This window comes from Coenobita brevimanus, chromosome 88, assembly GCF_032717465.1.
Source record: "Coenobita brevimanus isolate Jiangsu-jjx chromosome 88, ASM3271746v2, whole genome shotgun sequence".
NCBI lineage: Eukaryota > Metazoa > Arthropoda > Malacostraca > Decapoda > Coenobitidae > Coenobita > Coenobita brevimanus.
In genome coordinates this window covers 1,002,781-1,022,082 of record NC_137041.1, presented here as the reverse complement: position 1 = coordinate 1,022,082, position 19,302 = coordinate 1,002,781, and the positions used below count along the sequence as shown (strand labels likewise).

General features: G+C 42.6%; 1 protein-coding gene across 1 annotated transcript; it reads left to right on the top strand.

Moving 5' to 3' along the window:
* The first annotated feature begins 2,847 nt into the window (after nt 1-2,847).
* On the top strand, nt 2,848-15,852 carry corn (microtubule-binding protein cornetto). Its single transcript, XM_080281160.1, has 13 exons — nt 2,848-2,998; nt 5,160-6,721; nt 6,879-7,140; nt 7,634-7,758; nt 7,973-8,113; nt 9,505-9,602; nt 10,299-10,482; nt 10,684-10,896; nt 11,126-11,319; nt 11,703-11,889; nt 12,231-12,413; nt 12,975-13,130; nt 15,323-15,852. Exons 1-13 carry the CDS (start codon nt 2,848-2,850, stop codon nt 15,596-15,598), a joined length of 3,732 nt encoding a protein of 1,243 aa, XP_080137286.1. The 3' UTR covers nt 15,599-15,852.
* The last annotated feature ends 3,450 nt before the right edge of the window (nt 15,853-19,302 follow it).

Genomic DNA, 19,302 nt, shown 5'->3' with positions numbered 1-19,302 from the left:
AGGAAATAAGAAATTGTATAGGTTTCCCTGGTAATTGACTAACAGGAATAAGAAGGAAGGAAGGGGAAGGAATAGGATTAATTAGAGGGAAGAGGAGGAAGGGGAAGAGGGGAGAAGGAGGGATTAGAGGGAAGGGAAGGGGAGGAGAGTACGGGTATGAGAGGAGGGTAAGGAGAGGGAGGGAATAGGTAGGGAGGGGAGGAAAGGGTAGGGGGGGAGGGGATGATTCAGTGAGTCTTATCCCATGTTCATGTTAGATCATCGATTACATCCCCCTACCTTAATTCTCTCTCTCTCTCTCTCTCTCTCTCTCTCTCTCTCTCTCTCTCTCTCTCTCCCTCATGAAACCTGGTTATAATCGATGTATATCCTTTTTTCTCTCTTTCCTCTTCCTCTCAGTCCTCCTGTTTTCTCCGTCCACACTTCTCGTCAGTCTCTTTTATTTCCTCCCCTTTTGGCCCATCCCCTCTCCTCCCCTCCTTTCATCTCCTCATTGCACCCCATCCCATTCCTCCTCTCCTGCCCTATCCTATCCTGTCCTCCCTCATCTTCCTCCTCCTTCTTCAAGGTCGCTGGCAACCCCTCCCTCCTTCCCTCCATCCTTCTCTCCATTCAGCCCTCACTATTTTGTACATCCCGTCTCCCAGCATCCTCGTCTCTTCCCATCCCCCGTGCCTCCTTCACTCCACCTCGTTATTCATTCTTCATTGTAGAAAAGGGAAATAGAGTGCAAAAGGACGAAAAATCACGCCAAGTCATGGTGAACGAACTATAGAAGAAATCAAAGTTACAAAGAAATCAAGGTATGCACAGGTAACAGTACAGGTGAGCCAGGTTGATGACTCCGAGGTAAACAAGAGACGATGGGAAGTACAATGTATACGTACAAAGAAACTGTTGTCTGCGCAATTCCGCCTCAACAAAATTAACAGGTACCGAAATACAATGACAGCCCTATCTCAACTCATGTGTGTGTTTCAGATGGTTCGATTTTTCCGCTGTGTATTCGTCTAACCTAATACGGTAGACACAACTTGACATGCCAGGGGACTAAGCTAAAGCGTAATAACCTTTGCCGTATAAGAGAAGGGTGTCAGGAAGAGGAGGAGCAAGTGTGGGTTGGTTATGCATTGTGGTTGTAAGTGGATGTGGTTGTACTAGTGGTTGTAAGTGGATGTGGTTTAACAGTGGCTGTGAGTGTGGTTTTAATAGTGATTGTAAATGAACCTAGTTGTAAATCGGGGTGGTTGTACATGGACTTTGTTGTAAATCGGGGGCTGTAAATTTGGGTGAGTGAGATGGTAAGAATATTTGAAGGCTGAAAAAATTAGTAGAACGGGTGTTTGGAGAATGAGACGTGGGTTGGACTTCGAGAGCATCTGAATTGACGTGGGTGGTTGAGTTGGTTTGTGTGAGAAGTGACTACGCCAATGAGCCTTCATGCATTCCAGAGGTGGACAGTGGGGTTGAGAGCACCGAGAATAACTTTGTCATGGCTAGTTATGACATTGTTGACACTGTAAATTGTGTAAGTGAATATTGTACTTCTGCTTGTGCTTTGTGGGTTACGTGGAAGGTATTTGGCACTTATGATGACGGTAGGTGTGTATCCGTATTGACAAAGGTCCACCACCACCACCATCACGAACCCCACGGACAGTTCCCACGACTCGACCTTGCACCCAACACCTGGAATTTCCGACTGAGGCGCGACACACACCTGATCCCACATAACTTGGTGCATCTCATGTTTCTATTCTCTCTCTTTCTTTTCCCCCCTCTGTTTCCTCTTTCCTTCACTCTCTTCATATCTCTCCCTTCCTCCCTGGTCTCTGTGCTTGCTTCCTTCTGCAGTCCTGTATAACTCTCACTTCTCCTCTTCCTCCTTCTCGTCCTCCCTCTTTCCTGCCTTGCTCCTTTCTTCTCTTTCTTTCCTCCTTCCCTGCCACCTTCTCTGTTAGACTGTTTCCCTTCCCTTTTCAGTAACCTTCCCTCCATTCCCAGACCCTCAACAAATAATTCTCTCCTTTTCTTCCCCCCCCCCTCTCTCTCTCTCATACCTTTTTCTCGCTTTTGTTTTTGTTATTCTTTCCCTGACTAATTTTCTCTTCTCCCTGCTTCCTGTTTACCTCTCCCTGGTCGTCTCTCTTTTCTCCCTTTTTCCTACCTACTATCCCTCCCCTCCTTCCCACTCTCTCCCCCTCCGTTTTATCCTTCTTACATTCCCCTCATTATTTTACATCCTTTCATTCCCAGCCTGCTTCCTTCCTACCTCATCCTCCCTTCCCTCTCTCCCTCCCGTTCCTTACCTTGCACCTTGCCACCTCATTCCTCTTCCCCCCTCTCCCCACTCTCCCTCTTTTCTTCCTTTCCTCCTCCCTCCCTCTTCTTTCCTCTCTGACCTTCCTTTCCCCCTCCCCCTCTCACTCCCCACTCACCAACCAATCACTTAAATCATTATCGTTTTTTCACTTCCCTAATTATTTGGCCCATGGGTCAGTCCATTATACACACACACACACACACACACACACACACACACACACACACACACACACACACACACACACACACACACACACACACACACACACACACACACACACACACACACCTTCTTTCTATTCGTATCCCAACTCCGTCAGTATATGTCTATTTACCTTTCTGTGTATGTTCCTCTGTCTTCTCTGTCTCTCTACCTGCCTGTCCATCTATCTGTGTCAGTCTTTCACCCCCCCCCCCAACACACATGTAATTTTTCTATACATATACACTTCCCATAGAAATGAAACCATACTATAACTTGATACTGTTTGTGTTTCAGGTAATGGTTACACCGGAGTGATGATGTTGGGTGAGAGTGTGGTGGTGGTGGGGGGCGGGGGAGGGGGCGGTGCTCCCCTCCACCGCCCCCGCTCCGCCGATAACCTGGCCCGCCTGGCACCAGCATCCTCCATACCCGCCCTCGACGATTTGGCCGAGAGTGAGGTCTTTGTTGGTGAGTAGTCGTTAGTTATTCTTTTAGCTATTTTTTATGTATTTATTTTGTGGGGGTTGTTCGTAAAGCTACCTTTTTCCGAACCCCATTTTATTTGCTTCCTGCTTCATTCTCATAATGCACCTGTCATACCGTGTGTTATGTGTCTGTGTGAGTGCTAATAAGTGGTATCTCCTGTTATTCGTTCCCCTATATATCCCTCATTTGGTGTGTCATCTCTTGCCCTCTTCTCCACCATTCCTTGTCTATATTCCCTCTTTAGTTTTGTCTCTTGCTTCCATTTTATCATCTCTTGTTTTGTCTTTTTTGTTTTCATTCTTCTTTTTATACCAGTATTTCTTCTTACATTTTTCACTTTCCCTTTTTCATCATCTGTACACCTTCACCCTTCCTTTTTTGTTGTGTTTCTTGTTTCCTTGCTTATTGTTTATGTATCTGTCTATCTATAGCCATATGCGTTAATCCTGGAAGGGATGGCCACAAACAAATCACCTCCATGTCACCCTGTCCTCCACTTTCAGGCTGCCCTATCTCCAGCTCACACCCTCTCATATACCTCTCCACTCCTTCTCTCCATCTCATCCTGTCTCCCCCTTCCCCCTCCACCACACTCACTGACGCTACTCTCACTGTATATTTCAACAACATTTTCAGCCTCCCACAATAGAAGTACCACTCATGTTCTCCCCCTCCCTCTTCCGTTTCATCTCCTGTTCCGATTCACTCCCATAATGCACCAGTCATTGTTGTGTTTCTATCAAGGGAGGCGCTGATGTGTACTGTCGTGTAATTTATTCCCCTGTACACCTATTTTATGTTGTTTCATCCAGTTGCTCACCCATGCCTTTCCATTTCATCTTATGTTTCCTGTTTCTTTCATGTAACACACTATTATTATGTTGAATATCCCCCTTAACCTGCTGTCTCCATTCAGCTCTCTTCTCTCTGCCCTCTTCTCTTCTTTCTACTCTCTTCTCTCCACTCAGTTCTCTTCTTTCTGCTCTCTTCTCTTTACTCAGCTCTCTTCTTTCTGCTCTCTTCTCTCCACTCAACTCTCTTCTCTTTACTCAGCTCTCTTCTTTCTGCTCTCAGCTCTTCACTCAGCTCTCTTTCTGCCTACCTCACCTTGTCTCTCCTTTCCTCTCCTTTTCTTTTCACACCTCTCCTCTCTCACCAACATGTAATGCAGATCTTCACATTTCTTTCTCATGCTCTTCACTCCTCTCTCATGAGTGGACTGCATCCCGCAATCTCCTCCTTCAGCACGTGTCTCTGTTACCTCTCCTTCCATGTTGTCACTCAGTTTATCACCTGCCTCACTGCCGTTATCCCATGATCAGTGGTAAGGCGCCTTCATTTGCCTCCTCCAGCCAGTGAAGTCAGCCACAACACTGCTGGGAAGACAGTGACCCAAGGATGAGTTGCCTGAAGCATAAATGATGGGAACAGTGACTTGCTATTCAGTGTCATTTGTAGGTGCCTCTAAAATGACATCTCAGTGTTCCCTTTGTCTTATATGGTAAATAAGGTAGTTTTTGTGTTAGAATAAACAGGAGCGCAGTACCATGTACCAGTGTTTTTAAATGTAATATGTGTAAGATTATTGATTTATTGTATATAATGTATACCTGACCTACAATGATTGGTTAGTTTGACTGATTTCTTTATGTTATCTTGAAGGTATTTACATACAGTACCAGTATATGATTTTATTTTTTTCCTCATTACTGTGTATCATGTCAGTTTTGCATATTGTTTACTATACCTCCAACAAAGCAGGAGAAATAAAGACTACTTTCCAACCCAGGATGATACTTGAGTAAGATATGACATAACATGTATCTATTTTGCTTCTTATTATGTAAGTATCAGGTAATGATTATTTTATAGGCCCATCCATCCATCCATCCATTGCCAGATGCCATGTATTCCAAACGGGGTGGTCAAAGGCTTAGAGTTAATTGTTTTACAGGGAGGGGCACTAATCCTCCACCAACCCCACTTGATATGTAGGAATGCCAACAGCATCTGGTGTTCCCAGGCGGTCACCCATCCAAGTACTAACCAGACCCAACGTTGCTTACAGTGCTAAAATCAATAAACTGTGGCATATTGTATAAGGTGATTTTCCTTGTCACTAAGCTCATCTCATGATTTGCAGGAGATGAGGATGATGACATTATCCTGAATGGGGACGGGAGGCTGTGTGAAGACCCCTACACACGACCTTCATCACTGGAGGCCATATCCCCATACAGCAACTCTTCATCAGCTGGCGGCAGTAACAATAATGGTGTGTCGTCCCCCGATCTCCTGTCTCCCACGGGGCCTACACCTACGACTAATTTAATCATAACCTACCATGATGAGTCACTCAGGTTGCCTCTGGATGCAGTGAAGGAGGAGGTTGAGGCTGAAGCTCTAGAGGAAGCTAGCATGATCATGTCTAGTGGCCCGGGGTCCCTCAGCCATGTCTCTCTCACATCATCCATTATCTCAAGCAATTCTCTGGATGACAGTACTATTTCTTCACGCACCGACACTTTTGATACTGTTGTGGCTGTACCCACTATCTCCCCCCCACCAGAGCCCTCAAGCACCAAGGAAACAGCTTTACGACCCTCCAACAGGGATACAGTGAGAGTCTCCGGAACCCCTTCAAGAACGTCTCCAACCTCCCCACGTGGTTCATCTGATGGAAGTTCCCCAAGCACCCCAGAGAGAAGACGTAAAGCACTGGCTACCCCGTCCCCTAGAAGTGATAGTAGTAGGGTAAACACGCCGAGAGGAGGGACTGTCACTCGGTCAATTCCTCGTAGTACGGAGAAGACAAGATTGGATGATAAAAAGGTAAAATTGGACGAAAAGAAAAGGCGAAGTGGTGGCTCAACCCTGGAACGCAAGCCCTGCATACGGGGGCATGACACGGCATTAAAGAGAGATGTTGAGAAGACCACTTGTCACACACGTCCTAAACCTGGTGAAAAAGATGTCTCTGAGGACAAATCTGGCATTCTAGGGCGTAAAAAGAAAACAGAAACCAAAGATGCCGCCAAACCAGAGGGAGATGGGAAATCAACACCAGTCATCAGACGGAGGAAGGAAGTGAAGAATGAAAAGGAAGAAGTGGCTGAGAAGTATGGCACGCTAGGCAGACGCAAGAAAGTGAAGGATGCTGGAGACTCAAAAGATGATGCAGGTACCAAGCCAATATCAAAAGATACCAAAAATACACTTGATATGTATGCCACATTGCCGAGGAGGAAGGCACGTGAAATGAGTGCACGTTGGAGGGAGCAAATGGCAGCTGAGGAAGAGGCATCTAAGGCATCCTCACTAAGACGTACCAAATCAGTAGGTAAAACAGAAGCAGCTAGGAGTAGGGGATCAGTCATGACCACGAGTCTCCCTTCAGCGGCTCTGACTTCCATTGGAGGAAGATCACGAGGAGAGGCAAAAACCATTAACCGCGAAGCCAAGTCAACCTCCACGACCAATCTTAACCCCCGCAAGGAACGAACAATAATCTGCATGGAAACTGCAGTACAGACATCACTCACTGGAGGGGATGTGACGTCAGCCCTCCGTGCACTATCCAGGCAGAGTTCTGCGTGTGGGGACAGTGGGGAGGAGGAGAACGATACCACTAAGATCCATGTACCAATCGTCCGGGAGATGAAAACACCAGAGGAACTGCCAGATAACCGTAGTGTTGAAGTACAGGTGAGTGATTGTGAGGACGGTTGACGTTGAAGTAGGAAGAAGAGAGAGAGGGAGAGGATAATGCTGCTGCCTTATCTGTTTATCTGTCATCCAGAAGGAGTGTAGTGGCACAGGCCTAGGCTACTGAGTTTTTTACTTTATGTTTTATTCTTCGCAGGTGGAACTGGCATGGAGACTGGGTGAAGGAGAGTTACCAGAGCATGTCCGTCGCCTGACAGAGGAACACACGCGACTACAGACAGAGCATGCCAGGGCACGTGCTCGCTTGGAGGAGGCAGAGGGTCTGAGGGCGGAGGTGGAGAAACTCAAACTGTTGCTGGAGGAGGAGAGGGCAGAGAAAGAGGAGGTGCAGGGGGAGCTGGATCGCACCTCCCAGCGAGTGAAGGACATGCTGGTGTCTATGGAAGGAGTGGAGCATGGTAAGAGGGAATGTGATTTATTATATTATCTCTGCATTGTGTTCTCTTTAGTGTAGTATCAGTATTTATTTTATGCATATTGAAAACTGTTGAAAACTTAGTAGAGTGAGAACTAACAAAAGTCAGCACAATTCTGATGCAACAGTAATGTAGTCAGGTCTCTACAAATGGAAAGGCCAAAGTGGGGCCGAGCCCTATTTTGGGGAGGCCCACAGCTGCACAGTATTCACACATTAAATAATTTGAAACTTCAGTGGGGGATGAGCAAGAGTCTGATTAAGGAAGCCCAGGGTCCCTGCAGCTACATCACTGTGCTGCTTACAACCTTATGCACTGTTTGCCAGTGACATAGATGGAGGAAATTACCCAGGAGTTTCTTAGTTCAAAATGTTCCCTGTAGCTCCTTTCATGAAAATGCAGAATTAAACTACAGTACTGTATTGTATTACTATTTTGGGTTTAGGAAAAGGGAGTAAGTTGATGTTCCTTGCAGAGTTCAACAGCCGGGGAGACAGCCTGATGGAGTTGGAATCTCAGCTGCACCAGTCTGCCGACATCCACATACAGATGCAGGACAAGCTCAATAAATATGAGGAGTACACGCTCAAGATTAAAAAAGTAAAGATATCGTGATAAATTTTCCTGCACATGATTGAAAACTATAAGTAGCATGCCATAATTTGGCTATATCAAATCATGTTTGTTAGTTTGAATATTCTCTTAGGCAATTCACCAAGCATCATCTTATTTTTTAAATCTTTGCCAAAGGATGAATAATGGTTCGTTTGAAAAAAGATGTGTCTTAACATTTTTATTTTCTTTGCTGTGACAGGACCTAGACAAGAGTTTAGCAGCCCAAAAGACTCTTCTGCAACAAGTTCAGGATCTTGAGAATGAAGGGAGGGAAATTGCTGACTTCATGTCTGAGGAGAAAAATGCTCTGTCTGAGTGTCTGAGAGAGGCTGAGACTGAGGTAGGGCTTGTCATTGTGAGCGAGACCTTTTATTTCATTTATTATAATTTTTTTTTTTTACAATATACAGTAGTAACATGAAAATGTGTTGAAAGATGAACAGATGTTTTGTAGTAAGTATAGAAGTGTGGACACTCTTAATAACAGAACTTGTATGCCAGTATGCAACCTATTACTGCCTTGGATGGCTACACATGGCGTAGTACTATAGTCTTTCCAAAATATCGAGATTGTTTGGGCGATGTCCCTCACGGGGATTCCCCGACTCGCGGCGCTGCCTAATCTATACCAACACACACCTCTTTGTCTCATGTCAGCTATTTACTACTTCTAAATGAAATCTATTTACAGTATATATGTATATAATTCTCTAATAAGGCTAAATAGTGTAAGAAATGTCTGTTGTTTTTCATGCTAACAATGACTTTTTATAAATATGTCAACATTTGGCAACGTTGCTTTCCAACGCTGTCGTGTTTGTAGGTGAGTCAGTGAGGGTGGGTTAGGTGTCAATCCGCAGGTCACTTCCTCTCAGACCATCATCAAAAATGGAACCTCCTACCCCTGCTACTCGTGTAGACTTTTTGTAGAACCTTATAGGCTTTTTATAGAAATAAATCTCCATAAAATGTTGATTTTGTATGCAGAGGCAGAGAGGGAGAGAGAGGGGCAGACAGACAGACAGTCAGGAGGCTTTTCCTCAAATTCTAATGATTCATAAAACCATATAGACTTTTTATAGAAGTAAATCTACATAAAATGTAGATTTTATATGCAGAGAGAGAGAGAGAGAGAGAGGTAGTGAGCTGGGAGTGAGGGTTGTCCCTTGAGCTTTGTCTCTAATCCGATAATTTGCCCAGTACAAACTGTGGCAACATCATGGGTCGGAGAATTCCCGTGAGGGACAACGCCCAAATGATCTCGATATTTTGGAAAGACTATAGAAGGGTAATTAAAGATTTCTTCTTCCCACATAGTCACAAAGCTTATTGGTTTAAAAATATGGGTTAAAAAAAATATGAGTTTATCCCTTAATAAACTTTTGAAAATGCCCAACTCTGTCCTCGACAAGTCATCAGGGGTTAATGTACTGTGCCTTTTAACACTTTGAAGTCAGTTGATGTCCTTCTTAGTGTAGGTCTCTCCTTAGCTGAATTAATTGTCTAGAAGCAGTATGAATAAACCAAAAAACTAAGTCAGTCAGGTTCCAGGGGTTTATGTGCACTTTGATCCATTTCATTGTTTTGCATAAAACAAATACCAACTGAAGTTTGATTTGTTATTGTTACAACAGTATGTTCATTTTAGCTTTTATGAGATACCTAAGAGGAAGCATACTGCCATTTTTATGACGTTGTTATGTTACAAATACCTGTACTGTACTTTTTCAGTTGGTGAGGTTAAGGAAGGAGTGCCAGCAGCTGTCAGCTCGGTTGAAGGAGAAAGATGAGGAGGCCAGGCACATGGTGCGCCTGGCAGAGGAGAGGAAGTATGTACTTATCCTTTGATCATGTAGTTTGAGTTATGATGGTGCTGTTATTTTTAAATGGTTTAATCTGTTTCAGTTTTTTGAAGTTTTTGCAAAGTTCTGTTTATTGTCCAGTGTTCACGTATCAATCGGATACATTTATGTGAAGCTACAGAACGGTGTGAATGTTTTTGGCATATCCAATGGAGCCAGGATTCCAGGGGCTTGAATGATGAGTGAATGGAAGCGTGGCCCATTGGATTGGGCAAATTTGAGCTGTCTGGACATTGCTACTCCTCACCCTGCCCTAGGGTGGGAAAGGAGGTCCAGATGATAATGATGATGAATAAATAAGGTACAGTTATGGAGGTACTCTGCATCAAACTTCTGCCTCTCAGGAATGCCTGGTATATACCGTCCTGTATGTGATACATTGAGAATCCGTTCCTGATACAGTATATATTGTTCATCAGGCTGAAATATTAGTTATCATGGCATTTCCTGAACTGTAATCCCACAGAAACAGAAATGATTGTGTTGAGGGTGAGCCTTCTTGTTTTGCTAACCTTAACATGAGCTCATAGAATTAGATACAGTATCATTCATAGTCTTTTTAGTGACAGCCCCAAAAGGACTGCTAGTTCTGTTAGTGTTTGCTTTCCTTTATACTTCTTTGTACTCCTTGACGTAACTAAAATAATCCCCTCTCACTGCCAGAAATAAATACATGATGCTGCAGTCAGAAATGAGCAGCATCCAGTCCCGTGCCCGAGACATGATGGTGTGTCAAGGAGCCGAGGTCTCTGGTGCGGCTGTGTCACTGGCCAACCTGTCCTCCCGCCTTCACACTCTCATTGCCAAGTTGGTGCAGGATTACTCCATCACCGACTCCGATTTGGAGGTGAGAAATAGGTGGATTTTTATGTTGTGATGGGCTTTAGGACTTCAATTTTGTAAACATGTTTTAAAATGTAGTTTTGGCAGTAGAGAGAGAAGCCTCCACCCAATGTCATATATATAACTGTGTACTGTGTGGTTCCACTACCTGGTTATACAGACATCCTTCATCCTTGTCCTGTCCACTGTTATTGTTCCTTGCCAGATGATTGTAACTCCCCATGAGTCGGACAGCAGTGCTTCATCCACCAACGGCACACCAGAGCGCAAGTCCCCCTATAAGGTGTCAGCACGCACCCCCTCCCCTCGCAAGACAGCCTCCTTCATCGCCGCACTACTCAGTGCTATGAGGATGGGCCCCAAGGTCAAAGCTGGCAGTCATCTCAGTGTGGAGTCACCCTGCAATGGCATTAAGCAGGTTGGTTTGGTATGCAGACTTTGGATATATTTACACTGTGCAAGTCTGGAGAAGCTATGGTCGTGTGTGTGTTACATGAAATCCAGAGAAAATATTTGTTTCTCCTCAGGCTTCTAACATGATTAGCACATTTTCTTCTTAACAGTTAATGTAATCAGTGGGTAATGCAGGTAGTGTTATGTTGTTATTGTAGTGATGTTAACCATAATAATGATCATCCCATCATCAGATCACTGAAGGGAGAAATTCACCTGAGGGGTCTGAGAGTCAGGAGGTTGTGGAGCATGATGGCAGCAGTGTGTGTAACATGTCACTGACAGACCAAGTGATGGAGGTGGACCTGCTACTGACAAAGTTCCTGAAGGTGTGCTGTGTGCTGAAGAATGACACTGACAACCGGCTGGCTGACACAGAGGATGAAAAGTGAGTTCAGGAGTTTGTGAGAGGTAGCAGATTGTTTAGGAGGATGAATAAGGATTCTGCGGTACTGCACATATGTGCTTTTAGTAGTGATGTACTTGAAAGTATATAGTGTCCTCTTTAAATGCTCATTATCTGCATGTACTGTATTGGTCTTAGGAAAAAATAGCCGGTCATATCCTTTAAATCCCCTTACCCTGATGGAGCTCTTCTGACTTGTATAGTCAGAATGAAATACAAAATTTGGTAGCCAAGCTTTGGACTCTTACACGCCTGAAGGAGTAATATGGGAATGCTTGTGTTTAGCCATAAAGTTTTATCCTTTAGGAATTTTATCCTATGTCTCCCACAATTTACTTGATTTCTTGTCTTTTTCCTGTGTGTAGTGATCGTCTGTGCAGCCAAATAAGGTCACAGCAACAAGTGATAGACCAACAACATTCAGACTACGAGGCTCTGAGCCGCTCGGAGACCCGCGCCAAGAGGGAGCTGATGGCCGCTTCACGAGACCTGGAACTGGCCAATCAGAACCTCGCCAAGTTCTACGAGGCAGACTATGAACTGCAAGTTATGGTAAGTTAACCTCGTCAGCTCTATGATGTAATGCATATTACTGTACATTCTTGCACCCACCAGGTTATATTATTCAACATATGAAAGAACCCAAGTATTGAAGGGATTAATGAAGGCTACATGAAATCCCTCCAGCCCAGAAAGTTATCCCAGAGCTTAATGATATTGTCTAGATAGTGTATAACAGGAATATCATTATAAAGGCACCATCATTGTGAAAAGGGTGTTGTTGCTGTATCCCCAGGCTCAGCATTTGGATGACTTATGACCACATTTGTATGTGTACTTTTATTGTTTACCTAAGTTTTATGCATTTGTCACTTACTCTTTATTACTTTCAGAAACTGCAAGAGGAAGTTGAGCGGTTGGGAGCCTCATCGCGGCATCTGGATGCTCTTAACGGGGAGAAGGAGAGACAGTTGGCAGAAGCAGTCTCCTCCCTCGCTGCCACCCAAACACCTGCACCACCTGCACACATACCAGAAGCAACACACTTCCAGGAGGTGTGCAACCTTAATGATAAGGTAAGACAAGAAACGGAATTTCTGTGAGCCCAATCCACGTCATGTGGGAAGAACATGTGGGAGTCTGGCAGTTTAGTAATTAGAATGTCCCAGTGACTGATGACACATCATGGGTTTGATCCCCAAGAGGTGACTGGAGGTTTATGATCATGTAATGCCATCATGGTAAGAAAGCTGGTCATCTACCTTTAAAAATAGTGAATTATATTAGCCCAGCCTCAGGATCCTACACCTCAAAGTGGGTAAAATAGAATTGACCATTTGTGTTTTTTAATGGACAGATGGGAGAGCCATTGCAGACTAGAGATAATATAGGATGAGGTCCTTTAGTAGGGACACGTACCTATATAGTTTGGAAGGGGTCGTCAAGTGAACCAGGTTGTCCTGGGGAAGCATGGAGCACTAGTATCAGTAGTAGGAATGGCTATAAAGGCATCATCAGACTGAAAATGTTAACAGTCTCTACCTTATTGTTCAGTTCATTTATTTATTTATTGTATTATACAGTATATATATAATTTTTAAATCTGTGTGGTCCAAACAGACTTTCTATATTTCTAGATCACATCATTGCGTCAAAGTGTGATAGAGAGAGACCGACGCATCAGTGAGTTGAGTGAGCGTCATTCGCAAGACCTGAAGAGTGTGAGGGAGGCACAGCTCACAGCCCAGCGCACCACAAACAGACTCTCAACCACCGTTGACCATGTACTCAAGGTAACAAAATGGCTTTTTCATTAGCCACTAAAGCCACAACTTACAGTATTTGAATACATTGGGTTTCCAACTTACACAAGAGTTATGTTTGTAAAGGCAGTACATAGTCTGGAGCATTTGTAAACTAGAAATTACACTTGGAATTATAGGTAGGCATAAGAAAAAAGTACTAAAATACTGAGAAAGTTACTCCAGCACCATGTATGCATAAACTGAATACAGATGCTGTATATTAACATTTAATAATGAAAACTTGGCAAAGCGGTGTTTGGGAGCTGATGCTTCACTTATTAGAAGAATGATACATTTCAATCAGATGTTGATATATATATGCCTTTGAGTTACATACAGTAGGAGAATAAAGTATTTGTAGTTATGATTATACTGTAATATAACTAGCACTTCCTCCAGCTTTCAGCTGAGTGATGACAAAGTACATAGTAAGCATAATAACCATATTTCTAACAAATGGACACCTTGTTATCTAGTAAGTTAAGGACTCTCCACCAGATGTGTTCATTGCAGATGCAAATCTGAAGGAAGGGTCGAGTTAATCGCTTACTTAATGCTTTTTAGGGGCAAATGACTGATTGGTCTTGCCTCAAATGTCTGGACTGAGTAGCCTAGTCGTGGGCCATTAAAGGATTAGTTGATGGATGGATGGAGGAATGAATGAACAGATGAATGAAGTATCCAAGGCAAGAACTAGTTTACTGTGATCATATTTTCTTCTTTATAACCACTTTAGGAGTTATACAGACAGCCAGGTGCACCCAAAAGGAAAACCCCACCTAAGACTTTCCATATCGCCAGGCCTTATAACCCCAAAGTGCCCAGGTCAGTGTGTGGAGTGGAGTGGTGTTCTCGGCTTGGCTTGGATGTGGGTGGCTGGCAGTGAAAAATTAAGAGATTACCCCCCTCTCCCTTTTCTTTCTTAGTATGGGTGATTTTGTAGTTGATGCAGTGAAGTGTAGTACAATAGTTCCCATTGATCACAAATTCGGTACTTGTAAATACAAACTCAAATTTGAATGGCCATCAGTGAGAATAATAAATAGAAACTTAGTGAATGATATAGAAAGTTTAGTTTTTTTGTTTGCTTGGTGTGTTTCTGTTCAGGTATCTCAGAAACAACTTGGAAAAAATAAATGGTGCTCCCCTCAAATAGGCAAGATCAATTGTTTAGAATGTTTATATGTTTTTATTTTAGATACTGTTTAAGGTAACTCTGCTCTTATTACTGGGAAACATTTCTAGTGAATATTGTATCCTTTTTTTTTTTCCCCTTGTTGAGTGAATGTTATATAATAAGAGGAGACTGAGCAGTGATTATTCTTGTTTATTCTTGGAAGTGCAGTTTAGGTGATTGAACCTGATTTGATTTGTATATGTGAAAATTAGAGTACTGTACTATGTATTACAAAATTTTGTGAACCCTTAGTAGATTCAGCAAATGTACATCAGTCCACAGTTATGACATGACACCCATTACGTGATGTTTTACTTATTTTATTATTGCTACTGCCTGGGAGATATTGATGTCATGGTGTGAACAGCTTTCATTAGTTATTTGAGTATGAAAATATGTCATCTTTTAAATACCTCGCAGTACAAGACACAAACAGAGCAATTGGTCTGGCAGTCAAACGTAGCTCTGGGGAATTGACATGGGAGCCCTAATGGGAAGTTAGTTCTGAATTGTGAGGACTTGCCATAGCCCAGCCTTTTGTTGTGGCCCCAGGCTCATCTGGACATAACCTGTTGGACAGCAGGTGGAAGATGCCATTCTGCAATCCAACATCCTCCTTTTGGGAGACAGGGAAGAAGTTGAAGGACCTTTGTATACCCAGGCAGTAGAGCTGCCTGGTTATATCAGTGCCATTGAGTAAAGGCTTCTCTTTCCAGCACTATTACACTCCTGATACGACAGTATAGGTTTGGGTGGGTTGTCACTGTAATATATAAATAATTAAAGTGCTAGAGAGGGACACCTTCATTTGGTGGCACAGTTATGACTGTGCTGCTCTGCCTTCTGGTTACACAAACATCCCTCAACCCCCTATGTTCTGAAGGAGTATGGTGGACTGCCAGAGAAGGGCAGCTTCAGCCTGTAGTCCATCTGGTTCATATTCATCTGAGCTTGTGGTTGCAACAGCCAGCTACTACAGCTACAGGTAATCCCTTTCTTGCAGACTCTGGAAAGTGTCCCGGACATTGTATCCGGCACCCCAGCCCTCAAGCAGCTCTTCACCACACTGGCCGCCGCAGAGAAGTCTAACCAGCACCAGAACGGCAGTATCACGACTCAAAATGGCTTTGGCAACAACCTGGTCAACAACAAAGACCTGAATGCCAATCCTCAGTCCATTATTAATACTGGGATTAACAATAAGGGGCAGTCGGTTATTGACACTGGGATAAATAATAAGCCAATGGTGACGAGCATCACGGCAGAAACCCACCTCTGATTGTTGTGGCTTATTGAATCCTTGGTTGTCCGTCATCACTTCACTCCGACCTTTTATTATTTCAGTTGCTCTTGCTACCACCAGATTAATATATTCATCTTTGGAAAGGTGTCTTGTAATCTGTTGATCTATCAGTAGCCAGATGCCCAAATTCCAGAGAGGGTGTCCATGACAGATTTCCCCTAATTGTAAGGGGTTAAGGAAGGCCGTATCTTCTCTTTAGTTCCAAAACTCCCTTAAATTGTGAAATCTATTTCCTGATGATTTTATTCAGCTAAGAGATCGCTCTGGAAGTGAAGGGATTTATATAGGCTTTATATAACCTCTTCATAGTGAAAAATCTCTTTAAAGTTGAATAAATTAATCTAGAGATAGCAAGGGGGAAAAAAAAGTTGTCAGATTAAGGGGTGAAGTAGATACAAAATATGGCCCCTGTGTATAGAGTAGTTAAGTCTCATTTTGCCATAAACGATTGGACCAGTGGGAGTTCATGATTACCACAAGAAGAGAGTGTATGCTAATTTCTCTTAACCAAATAATTCCAAAGCTCCGGGGCTGTATTTGTAAACTTTCCTAAGCTTGTGTTTATTATTGCCTATATATATGATTGTTGTCAGTCAGGACAGTGGAGAAGGATATTCATGTGGTGGCAGTGATATAACCAGGGGACTCAACTGCCTGGTTATACAAATGTCTCCCAGTTACCTCTCTGTCTCCTGTAATGATGATGGAGTGCAGAAGAGGAACTTAGACCTGCAGTACACTAGGTTCACTTTTGAGGCTGGGGTTGCAACTGCTGCTGCTTTTCAGTCATAAAGTTAACCAGACACTTCAAGACTAAATTACAGTTTAGATTGAAGTGATAAAGTATGACAGGCAAAACCTACTATGATAATATTTAACTGTTGTAGAGACATTGTAAAAATTTATTCTTTATCATGCAAATAACTTAGGATATATTATAAATACAACCCTTGCACTGTCTATTTCCGAGACTGAGTAGGAAGCCCTTGCATAGGCAGTTGTAAATATTGTAGTGATGTCAGATGAAAAAACTTATTTCAGTAATGTTTGGTCAGTGAAACTTGCAAAGAAGGTATCTGTGTTTGGGAACAAAACCCAACCACTTACTCGTACTGTTGCGAACATTAATTTTGATCCACATCCTTAAAATAAATAATGAGGCAGTGAGAGAGTTGGATGGATGGTAGAAGTGAGACATGAGAGAGCTTGGTTTGATGGAAGAACTCGCAATAGACAGAGAGTACTGGAGACAAAGTTTAATAGTGGCCGATTGTAGTGAGGACAAGGCAAACAAGGAGAACAATGACTAAAGTAACCCATTGATGCAGTTTTGGAAATCCAATACAGTACTCTTCTAAAAATATTTGTGGGAGTTTCATAACTGTTTGACTAGGAAGTGGATTGTTATTATTGTCTGCATTTGTACATCTGTTTTTCTTGAACACAACTACCTTGAACATCATAACCAAAGATTTTACCACAAATTATAGTAATAGCAAGGTTCAACTACCTACTCTTGCTTAGGTTAACCCCTTGAATCCAGTGACAAGTTTTCTCTTACTTTGTTTTTCCTACTTCCAGACAATTTGATTCAAGTTAGGAAAGACCTTCTGTACTTGAGGGGTTAATGAAGACTGTCTCTAACCCCTCCAATTTAAAAAAGTCTCTTCTAAGCTGAGTCAAATGATCTGAAGGTAGCAAGAATGATATTTAAATATGTCATGGGACTGAAGGGGTTAAATGTCTGTAATCAAGAGAGTTCATGATGGAAAAATATTGGTGTGAATTATCTGAAAACTTGTACACGTACTTAAGTTGCCAACACTTTGCTCTGTACTGATACTGTACCAGCATAATAAAGAAAAGGATAAGTTTAGCTGAAATCTAGCCTAACTCTAGTTAATAAATAAAAATATTATGCTTGCATCCATCACCACTCAAAGAAGCTTACCATGATATTATAAAATAATGTACTGATGAGCCTATTCAGTGTCTTATGCTTAATGAAGTCCCTTGTAGCTTGTCATGGCAACTGTCACACCAGATATTCTATAGGCTGTGTTCTGGTTACACTGGAGATTTTGTAACTAGCCTCTCTATGCAATTTATTCTGTATTTTACACCTTAGTAATCCTAATGTATGTGGTGATGTTTTATGTCAATGTTAAATAGACATAAAGTAACTTGTGGTTGTGGTGGTGGTTCCAGCCTATCTGGATGTAAAGCTGTTGGACTGGAGGCTTAAGTTGCCCTTTTCCTTCAGTCCATCATCCTTCTTTTTGGGAGCAGGGAGAGAACTGAGGGGCAGTGTAATCAAGCATTGAGCCTTCCAGCTATGTCGGTGTCATCACTTGAAAGCATCCCTTTCCAGCATCCGTTGTGTTACTGATCCAAAGTATGTCGATATTAAAAAGGCATAAAATAACATAAGTGAATACAGTATTAGGGTGCAGTGTGTATAGTAAATTGCCAAGAAAGATGTACTGCATTGTTTCCCATGCTAACCAGAATGTGGCCTGTTACATGCGGTTTGCTAAATAAACGAACAGTATAAAGGCAAGCTGTATATAGATGAAAATGATATTTTGTTGTTAACTTAAAAATCAGTGGCTTATAAGTAATACATCAAGCAATATACACATGCTATGGTATTGGACTGTAATGGAGTTTGTATAGTTCAATATCTAACCCCTTCAGTCCCAGGATATTGTGTTTTGTTATTGCTATCACCAGACAATATTATTCAGTTTAGGAAGACTCATTAATTGTAAAAGGTTGATTAAGCTTGTTTATGGCCACTTCACTGCCAGACAACTTTCTGTCTGTCTGTGTGTTTTTGTCTAACTTCAACAAGACACTTCAGTACCAGAAGGGGTGGCCACAGGTGGATCACTTCCATGTCATCCTGTCCTTCACCATTGGGCTGCATTCTCTCCAGTTTGCATTACTCTTTCTTGTATACCACTCCAGTCCCTCCCTCCCTCTTCTTCTTGGTGTCTCCCCTCCCCCTTCTCTCTCCATCCTTCTAAAGCTGAATAAAATCCTCCAGTGGTAGGTATCAAGAAAATGATTTAAGAGATTGCATGAGACTGAGGTGGCTAAGGCAAACGCTACTGCAAACCAAAGCCTTGTGAATATTGATTGGAAGGTTAAATAGTAATACCTTCAGTCTGATGATGTATTATTTTTATTCTTGCCGCCAGCAGATGATTTTGTTCATTTTAGGAGACCTTTTTTCTTCAATAATAAGTCTTTCTCAAGTTGAACAGAATAGTTTGGTAGTAGCAAGAATGGATTAAAAAGATTTCACTGAAGCAGAGGGGTTAAGTTTAGTTGCATAGCTTTGTTGAAGGATATCACACAAACCAGGTGTTGGAGAGAGATGCCTTCGTGTTGTGGCACTGATGTAACCCAGCAGCTCAGCTGTTTGGTTATACAAAGACCTGTTAGCTACTTCCTTATCCCCCAAAACAAGTATGGCGAACTACAGGAGGGCAGGAACTTCAGCCTGCAGTCCACCAGGTTCACGATTCAGCTTAACCTAGGGCTATGATTGTCCTACAACTACCCAAATCAGAGCTAAGATGACCAAGCCTGATCTTGAAAGCCAAATACGTTATTATCCCTCTGCCAAGAATAGGGCTGAAGGGTGCCAAGGTTAGGATCAAAGCACAGTCCTT

Coding starts and splice junctions, on each gene's coding strand:
- corn (XM_080281160.1), top strand. CDS start 2,848: ATGTTGGGTGAGAGTGTGGTGGTGGTGGGGGGCGGGGGAGGGGGCGGT. Junction 6,722..6,878: donor ACCGTAGTGTTGAAGTACAG/GTGAGTGATTGT, acceptor TATTCTTCGCAG/GTGGAACTGGCATGGAGACT. Junction 7,759..7,972: donor ACACGCTCAAGATTAAAAAA/GTAAAGATATCG, acceptor TTGCTGTGACAG/GACCTAGACAAGAGTTTAGC.